Below are 14,826 nucleotides of genomic sequence, written 5' to 3' on the forward strand. Positions count from 1 at the left end.
CCCCACCTGTGGAATATAGCTAGGTAAGTGGTCCGCGTGTGCTTTAGCATTGAGCGTATTGTATCTGGAAGTGTGTTTCACCAGACAAAATGATCACAAAGTCTCTTTAACAGTGCTAATGTTTCAGTTTAGTGAGCAGGACTGGAGACTTTGCAGCTTGAACTTACTGGTTTTTAGAGTCCTCTTGTGGTGACTCTATACATGACATGCAACCTGCAAGTCAGCTTATGCTGTGATTATGTAGGTGCCTATTTTTTATGTTATTTGAACTGAGCAGAACAATTTAAATGTCAAATATGTATGAAAAAGATGTTAGAAGGTTGCTTTTGAAAGTATGGTACCGTGAGCTATTTCCATTCTGTTAGAGTTAATAGAGATTTGCTGTGTTCTTTAAACTTGACTGGTCAGTGAAGGTGACAGAATGCCTACAGGCTTGTAGAAAACAACTGTCATTCCCTCATCTGCAGAACTGAGCCGGTGGCATTGGTATGCAGAGGAGTTTTCAGAAATTGTTTTTCAAGCAGACCTTGGAACTTTGCAAACGTCTGTGCCAAGTTGGTGAGGGAAATGTTCAGTCAAGTAAGATCTGACTAAACTTAGTCAAATAAATAATCTGATGAAATCATGGATACAGAGCAAATGACTCAGGGACAACATATTTCTAAGATTAGTTACCAGTTTTCAAACCAGGACAGGACTGGCTTTTCATGACTTGGGGGCCATCTTTTAAGAAAGGAGCCATGTGGGATGACATTTGGATGCAGTGACTGCCAGATTGGTGTGGTGTGTGGCCGAGTAGCCTGCAGTGACTTACTACTCAGTGCTGTGGATGTCTGGACTGGAGGCATCTTGCATTTGGCAGTCTTCTGTGGTGTCACTGGGATTTTTTAATAAACTTCAGGTAGAAAGGTTAGAGAACAGATGAGGTCAGTAGGGCAATTTAAAACCAAGGTTGACCGCAAGGTTCTTGACAAGGCAGCGTGACTGAGGGTGCTATTTAGGAAGCTAGACGTGAGTGGTTTCAGTGCATCAAGTGGAAAAGTTATCTGCTGATGGTGCCAACTACAATACTGATTGTTTTTGGATATTACAACAGTGTTGAACATGATATCTAAGATCTCGAGGGGACCTAATGCCGCTGAAAGGCAATTTTAGATTTGACAATGCCTTTGAGCGTTAAGATATGAGACAAAGTTGTGCACCTAATTGTTTATCAGAACGTCAGCTATGGCACTGATAAATGTATTTTGATTAAAACACTTTAAAGACCAAATTACTGCCAAAACTCTGAGGAAAGATTTCTCAGATGCACTGGTTTGCACAAAGATAAACACAGCTGAGATGGAGCTCACTATACATCATTAGTGTCAAAGAATATGGGCCGTGGTGCTGATGAACCAACGTAGTAGGAAAAAAGAGGAAAATCAATTAATTATTGAAAGTAGTAAAATTAGAAACTAGCCTCATTTAAAAAAACAAGAGAAAAAGAACAGCCAGTACATTGGCAACATTTTATAGTATGTGGCAAAAGGGATCAGTGGGTGTTGGTATATATTTGTGATGAGAATGCAGAAACTGGATGTAATCACACAGTATTAATACCAAATGACAGATCTACATCACTCTGGGAGGAATTCCATGAGAGCAGAGAAGACTGATAGCTTTTATGACCCAAAGGTGAAGAAGAGCTCAAACAGAAATGAAGATTCCATGCAGTCACTATAGTGTATGCAGAATTCATGGCATTCCTCAAATAGATTTATGAGAAAGCAGAAAGTTTAAGGTCAAAAAAGTTATTTGCCTATCCTGTAGATGCCCTCATAGAAGGCACCAGGTCTGTATTTCCATAGAGTATTATCATGGAGATTTGGAAGTGAAAATTGGCTTTGTCATTCCTGTCACTTCAATCCACAGTGGTCGATTGTCAAAGAACACGGAGGTGTAAATTGCCCTCATAGTGTTCCAGCTAACCAGAGGGAGTACATTGCCACCCAAATTCATGCAGCCCACATTCATTATTTGTGTCCAGGAGGAAAACCCTGTCCAAATTTCTTCATAAAAAAAAATCTACCCATCATTCTGGCCATGTTGTGTTAAAATTTTATTTTGCATTATTTTTCACAGAAGCAAACCTTGAGGGGCTAATTAGATCTGCTTTTTGTTTATACTGTTAGTCAACATAAAATATTCAAGATTTATTCCTAGTCTGATTTTAACAGCAGTTTGTTTGCTCTCAGAGGAATTCTGTGGGGAGGTTCTGGGTAAAAGACTGAGTAGAAGAGAGGTCATTTGTTTCCCTTTATTATGAAACCCAGTCAGTCACAGATAACATGGCCTGATCTCCTATTACAGTGTTTGTCCCAAAAAAGCTGAAATTGTCAGTGTGGATGTGGACAGGACCCCAATGTTAACTCAGGCAAGCCAGAAATAAGCAAAGAGCAACCCTTTTTATTTGGCTGTTATGAAAATGGCCAAACATATTCCAAAAGGGAACAAAACCTATATCCAAAAACAATCACTATGACGATGGTAATAAGAGTATAAACTGGGTCTGAACATCAAAAAGGAACAACAGCTGCTCTGACAAACCAAAGTGGAGACAGGACTATGCGGACTGTATATAAAGAATATAATAGGGCTGGGGGGAAAAATTGATACAACATAAAATTGCAGTATTTTGTGTGGCAAAATTTTATCTATACAGGGACACCAAATATTGGTATTTTATTAAATATTGATTAAAAAAAACCTCTGGGGATACTATGAACACGATGGCTCATCAAATGCACCACCATCTTGAGATAACGTTAGCTGAGCAAACTTACATTAAATCGGCTCAGCCAAATTACCATCAAACACTGGACATACTTGACAAAGCTTGCTCCTAATACAGAGCAAGCTAAGAAAGATAATAGCTCAGTCAGACGAATGAAAATTAAACACCAACCTTATTCAATCTACATAAAATCCTCGGCTCCTTGGTGATTGCATTGCATTTTTTAAACATTCTCCATCCTACTGCAGCTTGTGGTGACTGAATGTCTGCCCAGAACTTGAGAGTGTTGCACATCATGACAACTTAAGATGACAAGGCAGTTCCACAGATAGGAGGCAACCTTTCTGCAAACATCATAGTCTGACTTGGACTAACTGCAATCACTCTCAGAGAGATTGTCATCAGTTTGCATTTATAAATTAGTTTGCAGCTAATTTATAAATGCAAACTGGTTACCAACAAGATAGGACTCGACTCAACTGCCTGTTTGGTTTATATTCCTATAGAACAACACATGGTTGAATAGGTGCAAATGTGGATTTCTGTTTATGTAAACAGCAACAGGTATGTGATTTTTGACAATTCATCATTTAATTCCTATATTATCAGAAACAGATAGCATTCAGTTACAGACTGATATCAGGCTAATAGCAGGCAGTGGCAATATTTACAGCAGGTTTTAGTGACAGTGTTGGCATGTTTGACAATTTCAAGTAATTTATTGGATAAAACAGTATTTAATTTGGGTGATATAACTTGAATTTGAACAAAGGTGAGCACAATCACAGTATATGTTTTTGCTTCAAATCTTAAGGACCGCTAGAGTGACCACAAAACTATGACTCAGTAATATCATAAAACTGAGGTCATCATATACAATAACAATGCAAAACTGGAGTCAAAACCTCAATCAAGAACATAATCCAGAAGCTAAAAGATACAGCAAGCAAATTTGGGGATCATAACAGCAAGTCAGCTGGTAGTTGCATTTTGTCTGTCCTCAGCATGCGATTTAAAAAAATCCTGTCATGTCGTTGCAATGGCTCATGTGTGCATCGGTCACATATATCAAATCTGGTTGAGCATGAGATACTTGAAACATTGACAAACATAAAGTAGCACAAAAATGCTATAAATGCAAAAAAAATTCTATAAAAAGCTGTAATTTATTACTTTACTTTTCATTCATCTTTTAACATTAAATATTTATTACAGATCTGTGCTCTTTATACGCAGAATTGTGCTGCTGAGATTTTTTTTTTTTAGAGTGTTGGCATATGTTTGCTTGAAAGTTTTTTTGTCAGTATTAATAATCAGCTCATTAATGAGATTTTTTTAAAAAACATTTGAGAATAGCATATTATCTCAGAGCTTATTATTATTATTTATTTGTAACATATTCTTACTCATTTGTGTTCAGACAGTTGTTACACAACAGTCGCTTTTCTTATAGATGAGCTTGACTCAGAATTGGATATCTTAACAATATGGATATCTCTACAGTGTTACTGTAAATCTATTGCTCAGACAAATACATGTAGAAAAGACAAAGACACACCATTTAAGAACGAGCCAAAATTACATACAGCAGCTACAGAAACTGCACATCTTTGAGGCATAGTAATTTGAAACTTGTACTCTGAGCACTGTTTTCTCACCACACTTTGTGCCCTTGGTTTGTCACTTGATCTGGCATCAGTTTGCATTGGAGACGGGTAATGGCTGTAAAGGCACCACTGCTGGGCTCCCATGAAGCATGTGATTGAAGGCATTGTGCTATTCTTATTCTTAATTTTTAAATGGTACAGTTCAGTGATTATTAACACAATCAAGTTAAGTTGTAAAAACTAGCTGCACTGCTATTTCGACACCAAATTTAGTCCGGGGTAAAAGCAACCATTTTCTTGTCCTCTACAGCTTATATGACTACATTTCTTCCCCCCAGTATTCTTCATACTCTGTGCCTGATTGATGCTGACATGATTACAAAGATATATGAATTTTCCAAATGGAAAAAGGTTAATGCATTTTTATGTTAATCAGTAACAGCGAAGAATCCACCAAACTGTGACTTGACTACCGTATACTCTACCACACATTAACATCACAAACACAACACAAAACATGTACAACTGAATTCATACGTATTTATTCATTATTTATTATCTGTTATTTTTTCTAACTGTTTCTGTAGTCCTTCTATAATTCCGTTTTTGCTTGTATGGCAGCTTTTTGTAAAAGGCCGGTAAAGGACAATTCAAAAAGTAATTCCTTTGGATTATTTTGATGATATGCTCAAATACCATATATGCACATCAGTATATATTCATGGGATGCGGGGTGGGGTGTTGGGGGGCGTCAGACAGACATGAATCATGAATAATTTAATGTTTACATTGCATCAGATGCATCTAATATAAACAAAATTGCAATTTTCCAAGTACTGCTGACACTGTCTAGTATCATCAGCTTGTGCTTTCATCAGCGTAAAGGGAGACAGAACACATTTACCAACTGAAGCTCTGCGCACAGCTCTCAGTGTCAGGTTTATATTGTTGATTGTCATTTATGCTTAGAAATATTTAACCATATATGCTTAGAGGTGTATAATTGATTGTGTAGTGATAGGATGTGTGATCCTTAGGAGTCTGCAAAGACTTTGTGTGGATTCCAGAGTGCTCTGGCATTCACACCCACACCCTGGGAGCATGGAAGAGGTCGTACCTTGTTTTATTGTTTTATGGTAGGATAAACGTAGCTATGTCAGTTTTAGTGTAAGTGCCTTTTGTTTAGATGAACTGCTGGACTTCCAGGCCAGCAGGTTTAGGAAAGTTGTTTATGGGGTCACACTCTGACCCCACACACACACACACACACACACACACACATACTTACACAACGCACAGGCAATGTACTCTTTGTGTGTGTGTGAATACGTCATATGTTAATGAACATATGCATATTCATGTGACCACAATAAAAGGAGTGTTACAGGGAACCTGGCTGAGAGTCTGACAGAGGTCAAGCGGGCGTAACGACACTTGGCTCCAGGCAGGCCTCACGCATGCATGAGTAACACAAAGAACTTTGCCTACTTGTGTCTTGCTTTTGCTGTGTAGTAAATTGTCTTGAACGTTCCAGCGAATAGGTTTATGCTACAAACCTATCACTCAGCAAATACACCTCAGAGCCAGGGAACTCTGTCTGAATCTGCAAAGTTACTAAGGGGAAAACAAACAAAAAGTAACTCTCTTTTTTGTGATGTCAATCCCAGTCTCCATTTGGGGAAGAATGACCTGCTGACCTTCTATGATGGTGATGACCTGACTGCCAACATCCTGGGCCAATACAGTGGCACGCGACCACATTTCAAGCTCTATACCTCCATGGCTGATGTCACTATTCAGTTTCAGTCTGATCCTGCCACTAACATCTACGGCTACAACAATGGCTTTGTAGTTCACTTCTTTGGTAAGACGGTGGTTTAGTTTCATTCTCTCTTAAAAAAAACAAAACACTAATATTACATGCTTTTAATATAAGGTATACATTCTTCTAATTCTCTTGGGATTACATATATTGCATACTTTTTACTGTAAAAGTACCACAAGCAACGGACCACAAATGGAAACACATGTGGAATGTAAAATGTTACTCATATCTGGAACCTAACACATCATCATTTAGGGAATAAAAAAAAAAGAAAAGTGTATTTATTCCCCTGTCTCTTTGTTCCCCACTCTTGCTGTGCCTTTGTCTATCTGTCTTCTGGCTTATCCCAGGTGCACAGGATTAAATAACAACAAACACAAAACATAATAAAAGTGTTCACTTCAACATCAGCTGGTTTTACCTAACTCTTTGTGTTCCCCGCCATGTATGCTGCAGTTTGGGAGGCACAGATTGACTGGTGCCAAACCACATGCTGCGCTCCTCCTAGGAAACATCACAAGCCTCTATTTACATTTTCTTCCCAAACAGTTTCTGTTTAGAGCACAAAGAAAGCAAAAAATCGGCAGTCGTATTTATTCCCTGCAGTGGGGGTTGCATATTAATGCTCGGCTTTTTCCTTGAGGATCCTCATTATTCCTTTTAGATCTAGATCTGCTCTAAACAATAAAAAAAATGTTTGTTATACAAGAAAATGGATTATTAGGAGAATATTTATATATCCGCAGTAACACATTGTCCTCACAATCTTTGCAAATCCTTTTTTAACAACCTGTCTCTTCCCTCCCATACCTGCGCTGCATGACACCAATGGCGCCAACGCCAACAGAGGTGCCAAGGAATGACACCTGCTCAGAGCTGCCGGAGATCACCAACGGCTGGAAGAGCATGTCACATCCTGATCTCATACATGGCACTGTGGTCACCTACCAGTGCTACCCAGGATACACACTGGTTGGCTCGGAGATCCTCATGTGCCAGTGGGATCTCAGTTGGAGCGGTGATGTGCCAAAATGCGAGGAAGGTGAGAGGAAGCACATAAAACTTTGTAGTTTCTCTTTAGTCCACCTTGGAAGTTAGAATACGCCATCATTGGTCCAAGTCTCAGACCTTTTTGCTTAAATATTATGATAACATGGCTAATTATAGTCTTGTTACCATAATACCTGGTTAATTAGTTAGTTTGATGTAACTGTGTTATTCTGTGACTGTTCAACTTTAATACATAACATGAGGATGCATTGTCATGTGGCAAATAGTTATTAATATGACATTTAGGGAACAACATTTAATGCACTTCCTTTGCACAACAAATTCAATGTAATGTGCATATATGTAATGGCCCCTCATAATTTTTTAAAGGTTTTTCCAGTTTCCCAAGAAAAATTTTTTTTTTCTTGTTAATTATACTTTTTATCACTCCTGTACCAGCACCGGTGGCAGTAATAACTAATTATCATCACTTGTTTTTGGTGTTGCACCAGTGATGACATGCCAGGACCCCGGGAATGTGCAGCACAGTCGTAAAGTGATCACGGGCAGTCGCTTTGCTGTTGGTTCGACTGTACAGTTCATCTGTAACAAAGGCTACATCCTGTCAGGCTCCAGCCTTCTAACCTGCTACAACCGTGATTCAGCTATGCCCAAGTGGAACGAGAGACTGCCCAAATGTGTCCGTAAGTTCCCTCGGTCAGAATAGCATAGATTCGCAGACATGCAATTATGCACGCCCACACTGTCAGCGATGTGCAGCTAAGCAATTATGAGTAAAAGGCAAAAATTACAATGTGTCACTGTTTCTACTGTACAAAGGTGCATGAAAATAATAATAGTCCTAATCAAATATATTGTACTGCTCCTCAGCTGAAAAGTATGAGCCATGCAGGAACCCCGGTGCAGCTTCCACCAGCATGCAGAGCTCTGAAAAGGCTTTTTATCAAGCAGGAGAGATGCTGACTTTCTCCTGCCACCCCGGCTATGAGCTGCAGGGTTATGCCACCATATACTGTGTTCCTGGACACCCGTCACAGTGGAATAGCACTCCTCCTGCCTGCAGAGGTAAACCACGTAACAAGCTTTTAAATACAGTCAAAATATACAAAAACTAAAGCAGAATCTCGGCAGTTTTAAGTGCTGTTTACAAACGCAGGTTCTTTTGATTCTTTTGGCCATAAATATAAAGCATGCACTGTGATTCACACTGCATAAATATGGTCTACATACTCATTAAACTGCAATTATTTCTTGGTAGCGTCCTCGACACATTATGTAAATGAACGCAGACTAGATGGTAAGTCATATTTCAGTACCTTGCAGAATTGATTGATATTTATTTGTTGACAATCATTCACAGGGGTAATTACATGTTATGTCCTTTTTTTTTTCTTCTTCAAGTTGTTAATACAAATTATGGCACAGAAGGAACCAACATTGCCCTTGCAGTATTTATTCCAACTGCTGTCATCTTGGTGATTGTCCTTGGGATTTACATCTACTTTGCAAAGTAAGTAATGACTCAAAATTTTATGCGTTTCCCTTGTAATAAAGGCTTTACATGATGTTTCCTGTTTCTGTACTCTTTGCTCAGACTCCAGGGGAAGTCTATCAGAATGCCAATGTCCTCGCCACCGTATGACAACATGACAGAAGAGTCAGCTTTCGACAACCCCATATATGAGAGTGGAGTAAGTACAGATGTCATGAGCATGCAAGACGTGGATTCACAGAACACCAGCGTGCTGTCCTGATCTTTTCCCATCCGGATGTCATCCCATTGTCGTCTCATGTCTCACCAGCAGAGGGCGCCCTCACACCTCATCTTTCGTCATCATGTCACTCATCACTGAGAGCTAGTGGTCTGAGCTGTGAGATAGGAACATTTTTCCTCACTTTACTCTGATGTCACATCTCATTTGCATCCTGGATTTCCATTCCATCCTCTCAGAGAAGTGAGAGTGCTATGTTAGAGCTCATAGTGGTAACTTTTACCCATGTTATATACAACTTTTCCCTAAAAGTTGTGGTGCTGTGTAACGCTGATTTGGGGGCAACAGTAGACTAAATACAAAAACAAATTAAATTTTTTTTTTTAAAAGAGTGTTTTAGCGAGATTAAGAAATGCTTCAATGTGAGAGACAGTAGAGATAAAGAACATTTAAATGTAATTTACCAACATGTATTTTCCAATACTGCATAATAACATTATGCAATCGTCAATCACCCAGAAAGCATTGCTTTAAAAATGATTCTGTAGCAGAAATCCATTCACACATTCAGGAACACTTTCATAAGCCATTATTGTTGATCGTCTACAAATCTAACACCACAGTACAAAGGAGGCCTTTAATTTTCAACACTTTACATGTTGCCTCTGTGCAGGTTTCATTTAAATATGGCTTTTAAAATTATTTGGAAATCACTCTGTTTTGTTTTGATTTACATTTTACACAGCATCACAATTTCTTTTGGAAATTATATAGTTGTATGTTTATCATGCTAAATGCTGCAGTCCCTGTGTGTGTATAAAGGTACAGTTTGCTGTAAAATCTATCAAATGAAATCTAGCAAATGAACTTGTGCTGTGACGTTAATTAGCCTTAAACTAGCATATACCTATAAAGCAGCAGTCCCCAACCTTTTTTGCGCCACGGACCGGTTTATGACCGACAATATTTTCACGGACCGGCCTTTAAGGTGTCGCGGATAAATACAACAAAATAAAACTAGTACTGGTACCGAAAAAAAGAAGATTTATTCATAACACACGTGAAAAGACCCAGGAAAACCAAGTTAACAGTAAAAACGATAACAAAATAACGCTGAAAACCGATAAAAACCCTGAAAACCATACATTTCACACCTGAGCCTCTACTCTCGCTGTACCAAACGACTCACGGACCGGTACCGGTCCGAGGCCCGGGGGTTGGGAACCGCTGCTATAAAGTGTACTTTAACCTTTGTAGTGAGAAGAACCTAGAATTACATAAATGGCTATTTTCATTTAAAATAGATATTTAGTTTTTATACATTTTCTCAGTCTTCTTGAGGGTATAGTTACCAGCTGATTCATAAGTCAAAAGGTACACAAGGTACATAATATATGCATAGGCTGTTGTGACAATAGTAATTCTATGACTCTATTCTCTCTTCTTTGCTCCTTCAGCACTGGCAGACTCATTCTAGATACTAAATCCTGTCATTATGTCCAGTTTGGCTGTTCTGCAGAACAACTATGAGGTGATGTCTCCTTCTGATTCTGAGATCTCATCTTACTCCAGTACCCCGACCGTTCAACGATCTGTTTTTGACTTTATCTCGATCCTGCCGCTTACTCACTTTTTGTCTGAAGATTTTTTTTTTCTCTTAAGAACCACTGGTTGGTGAGAATTTTGAAAGACATTGTAGGTCTGTCATGAAATTTGTAACATATTGAGAATGAAATCCTAAATCATGTTTGTCTATACCTAAATAATGGATTACAGATAGGCTACTTAATAAAAAAGAAATATCCCCTTGAAGATGCTTTGTCTATCACTGCATTTCAGTGAAGTTCACAATGTTGTGCTGTTATTGAACAACAATTTTATGTGTGGCTATAACATCTATGTATGTCATATGCAGACTTGTCAAACTTCTTTTTAGTATTGTCTTTATCAGCACCCCGCTTTACTGTTTATAAGTGACAATTGTTTACTCACTTTCATCAGAAGAAACGTTAAAATGACCATAAGCTGATGATAGACATTTTTTTTTTTTTGGTAAAAGCTTTAGCAGTGGTATTTGAAAAAAAAAAAAACATGTAATGGCAATCCGTAGCTGCCCAGCTAACAAACATTTCATAGGCTTTTTTTTTATTGTATCATTGCCATTGCAGCCTGTATTTTCTTATGTTCAGTTTAATAAAATGTCCAGGACTGATCACCAACACTTTATAATAAATCATCTAACTACTTGCTTTCATCTAAGCTCGCACTGCTCATTTTGACAACATTGAATCAGAATGGTAATAACATCTATTAGAAAAGAGATTTGCTGTAATATTCAACAGCTGTATTGTAAGGAGGAGCATATATGCTTTGCACGTCACAAGCTGTACCATCCTCAATAATTTCCCGGGTTTTTTTTATTATTATTATTATTTTTAAGCAGATTGCCTTGTCTGATCTGTACAGGATGAATGAAAAAGGTTAAGAGTGTTCCATTTAGAGCACAAGTAAGAATTACTCAAATTTCTTTGGACCATCTCTGCACTAGTCATCTTTTACTCCAATATTCTTTTTTTTCTTTTTTGCTCCCCATTTTACCTATTTTGTGTATTACTGTAAATATGTCTTTCTCTCCACAGTCAAATCAGTTAATCTGTGGGACATCATGGTGATATTTTTCTAAAGTAAATTGTTGATGACTGTCAGTGATTGAATGTTTTCGAGTCCTTTTTATCGCCTCGAGTCAGTGGCAATTAGAGATTGGAGGAAATCTGGCTTTGATTGTTCAGCTCTGTTGGATACAAAGGCCCCATCCACCCAACAGACTTTGAAAAAAAAAAATTGCCATTATTACTTGCTTCACTTTGTATGAGTCTGCTATCTGTAAATAGACTGCCTGTCCAATATGAGTGCCTCACGACTGACTATAACCTGAGTCATCACATGTGAAAATAACAGGTACATGAAAGATTCATTCAAGATTCATTTACTTTCACTTATGATTCATTTCTATCTTAATGTTTATGATTAAGGGATTTAAGAAATGATCCTGGATATATTACTATGAGCATATGTGTGGTTCTGACTGCATACGGCCTCAGAGGATTTCTCAAATACATGTTTTCATTCAGGAACCATTAGCTATGCATACCGCTCTTCTCATATCACACTGTAAAGTCTGCCTTAAAGGATAAACATCAGCTAGCTAATTTGTGTATGTTACCTAGTGTAGTTGCGCCACATCATTAGCATCCTAGGACAACAATCCTCAAAATCTAGTGACAGCATACAGTAATCGGCTCACATCCTGATCCATGTCACTGAGTCACTGCTTTACAAAACAATTGAAATCCTGCAGTGTGCAAAATAAATCCCTGTGCAACAGATGGTTGTTTACTTGGGGTCATGTTGTGGTGCATCTGCCTGTGTTCAATTTTGTAGATAGATCTCATCTCCTTTGTGCAAATCCTTTCTGTTCTAACAAATCTTTCTTTCAGTATCACAGCTGCTGTGACCACATACAGGAAACTGCTTCATCTTTAACTATCTATAATCCTCTCAAAATAATAAATTAAATTGTTACATAAGTATTGTCACTGACTCATTAATGACTAAACTCGTGTTTTAAACTCATAAAGAAGTCCTTACCTGATATAATAACAGGGCAGACACGTAACATTATATGTCACAAGTCAAAAGGTTAGCTTTAAAAAGGGCCAAATGGAAAATGTATATTGTGTGGCACCACTGATTTTCACCACAGCTACAGCGGGATGATAAGGCCATATGCTAGAAGCTGCAGCATAAGCATTTATGCTGCCACGTGTCGTCAATTACCAGAACTGAGATTATCAGCTATCTGTGCAACTGAAGCATGTGCGTTCACATGAAATCGATGCAAAAATACTGTGTGAAGTATTACAGGCAACTCCATATAAATGTTTCCATACATTTGTGCACCTCTAGATGGCAGCATGATAACAAGACATGCACATGAGGTACTCACAAGCCTTTGTGATGAGCATGCTGTAGTTCTCATCCAACTTATATTAGTGAATTATAACACACAGTGTATTTGTTTCCTCTTCACATCTTCTTATGAAGCATTTGTATATATTAAAACAACCCATCTCTGGTGTGTGTGTTCCTCAAACCCCACTAGAGGCCTGAGGTTATTAGCTGTTCCTAGGGCTTCACTCTTCCATTGAGGTTTGGGTTTTACAGCTCCCAATGCCGCAGGACCACTGCAGAAATGCATATATACATTGCCAGTTACACAGGTGAGGCATGGACAACTAAGGGAAAAATATGTATAATAACGAATTTAAATATGATTTATAAAATAGACACAATAAAATAAACATAAGCACTTTGTTGTTGCCACCGTGCTCAACATCAATCCTATTTCTATTGTTAACTGGAAAAGCAATGGGATGTGTAAGGGTTGTGAACTTCTTCTTAAACGGGACATGCCAGAAAGGATCCCAGAACCAACGAATAAGATGAACAGTTTTGATCATGTGGTCTTACTCATTAGCATTCAAATAGCTGAGTATGGCTGTGGACTCAGAGGGTTTTTGTGAGGACCACAACTAGAGTAGCAGTAGTAGCAGATCTGACAGTCTCAAATGAAAAGATCTGACTTGCACTGCAATACGAAGAGTCGGTTATGTTGTTTAACAAAAAAAATAGGAAGAGCCCACTTTAAATAAGTAGCAACAATAGTAATGAGTAAACAACAGTATAATGCAGTTATATCTAAAATACAAGCATTTTGTTTATTCTAAACTATCAGAGGGAATGAGACTATATTTCTTTTAAAATACATGAGGGGGTTACCTGATATTTGGGGCTTTTTGATATCCTAGTTAAACAAATGAAATGCCTGCTTAAAAAAAAGTTGATTCCCTGTGTATATTTGATCACTCACACAGTAAAGACATAAAGTATTTCTGCTCAATATAATCTACGTTTGACCTTATTTCTGAAAAGTGGTAATCTGCGCAATTCCTGGTGGTTTTTCTATCATGTCAGATTATTCTTAGACTATGATCCTCTATTTTGATTGAATGATGGTTAAATGTATCTAATAAAATAAACATGTGCTTCAACCCAGAGGATTTATAACCATGTCAAGATTTTGTGTTTTTGTGCTTATGTGTATAAGAACCTGTTGTTTTTTTCGTTCTTTCTTTCTTTTTTTCCTGTTCTCGGTAAATCATTTGGAAGCAGTCACCCATGATTTCAGCTGAGCTTTCACTCTGATGCTGGGGACATGGAGCAGCTTGAGCCATTAAAATGTAAATTGCCTGTGCAGTCTGAGGAAGAGGGCCAGAACAGGGATCTACTCATGCATTATGTTGTTGTCTTTACTTTACACGTTAATCATTGACAGAACAACGCAGTGTCTGCTGTCAGGGACAAGAAAAAGAAGAAAAAGACGAAGGAAGGTACTGAGAAAAAGAAAAATTTGAATACAGTATAAAAATGCACGTATGCAAACATGGCAGTGCTGTATTGATATGGTTTTAATGCTTTGCATGTATCCATTTTAGAAAAGGAGTGACAAAATAGTAAACTTCTCCTAATGAAGTAAAACACATAGATTGCATAAACGATGGAGGTGGCCACCTTGGCATGTTTTTGCCACCATGTTGATTTTTTGGCGCCACAAGCCGTCAATATTTGGACATGTTAGTGGAATGCTAATATATTAGCTAATGCTAAGGTGTTCTTTTAGCAAGCTGCATGCAGCACATACACAAAATAGAGACATAAACATATTAGATATTTCCATTTAAAATGGCCAAAGGCATGCCACCACAACCTGCACAGTGGAGAGGTCCAGAGCATGGGAGGTCAACAAGACAGCTTCAGCTACAGCTGCTTGTGTCA

At 38.1% G+C, this 14,826-nt stretch overlaps 1 protein-coding gene across 2 annotated transcripts in view; it reads left to right on the forward strand.

Moving 5' to 3' along the window:
* LOC102794455 (seizure protein 6 homolog) overlaps positions 1–11,375 on the forward strand; it is a 93,321-nt gene extending 81,946 nt beyond the window's left edge. Inside the window, exons 10-17 of one of the 2 annotated variants that reach the window (XM_006799506.3) lie at positions 6,051–6,247; positions 7,056–7,250; positions 7,711–7,902; positions 8,090–8,284; positions 8,478–8,516; positions 8,621–8,729; positions 8,814–8,910; positions 10,389–11,375. In XM_006799506.3, the coding sequence (XP_006799569.2) occupies positions 6,051–6,247; positions 7,056–7,250; positions 7,711–7,902; positions 8,090–8,284; positions 8,478–8,516; positions 8,621–8,729; positions 8,814–8,910; positions 10,389–10,415 (1,051 nt within the window). In that variant the 3' untranslated portion in view covers positions 10,416–11,375. Of the gene's footprint in view, positions 1–6,050; positions 6,248–7,055; positions 7,251–7,710; positions 7,903–8,089; positions 8,285–8,477; positions 8,517–8,620; positions 8,730–8,813 lie in introns of both variants that reach the window. The other variant, XM_006799505.3, reaches the window with a different exon arrangement.
* The last annotated feature ends 3,451 nt before the right edge of the window (positions 11,376–14,826 follow it).

Source organism: Neolamprologus brichardi, chromosome 10 (genome assembly GCF_056152115.1).
Source record: "Neolamprologus brichardi isolate AB-2024 chromosome 10, ASM5615211v1, whole genome shotgun sequence".
In the NCBI taxonomy this organism is placed as follows: domain Eukaryota; kingdom Metazoa; phylum Chordata; class Actinopteri; order Cichliformes; family Cichlidae; genus Neolamprologus; species Neolamprologus brichardi.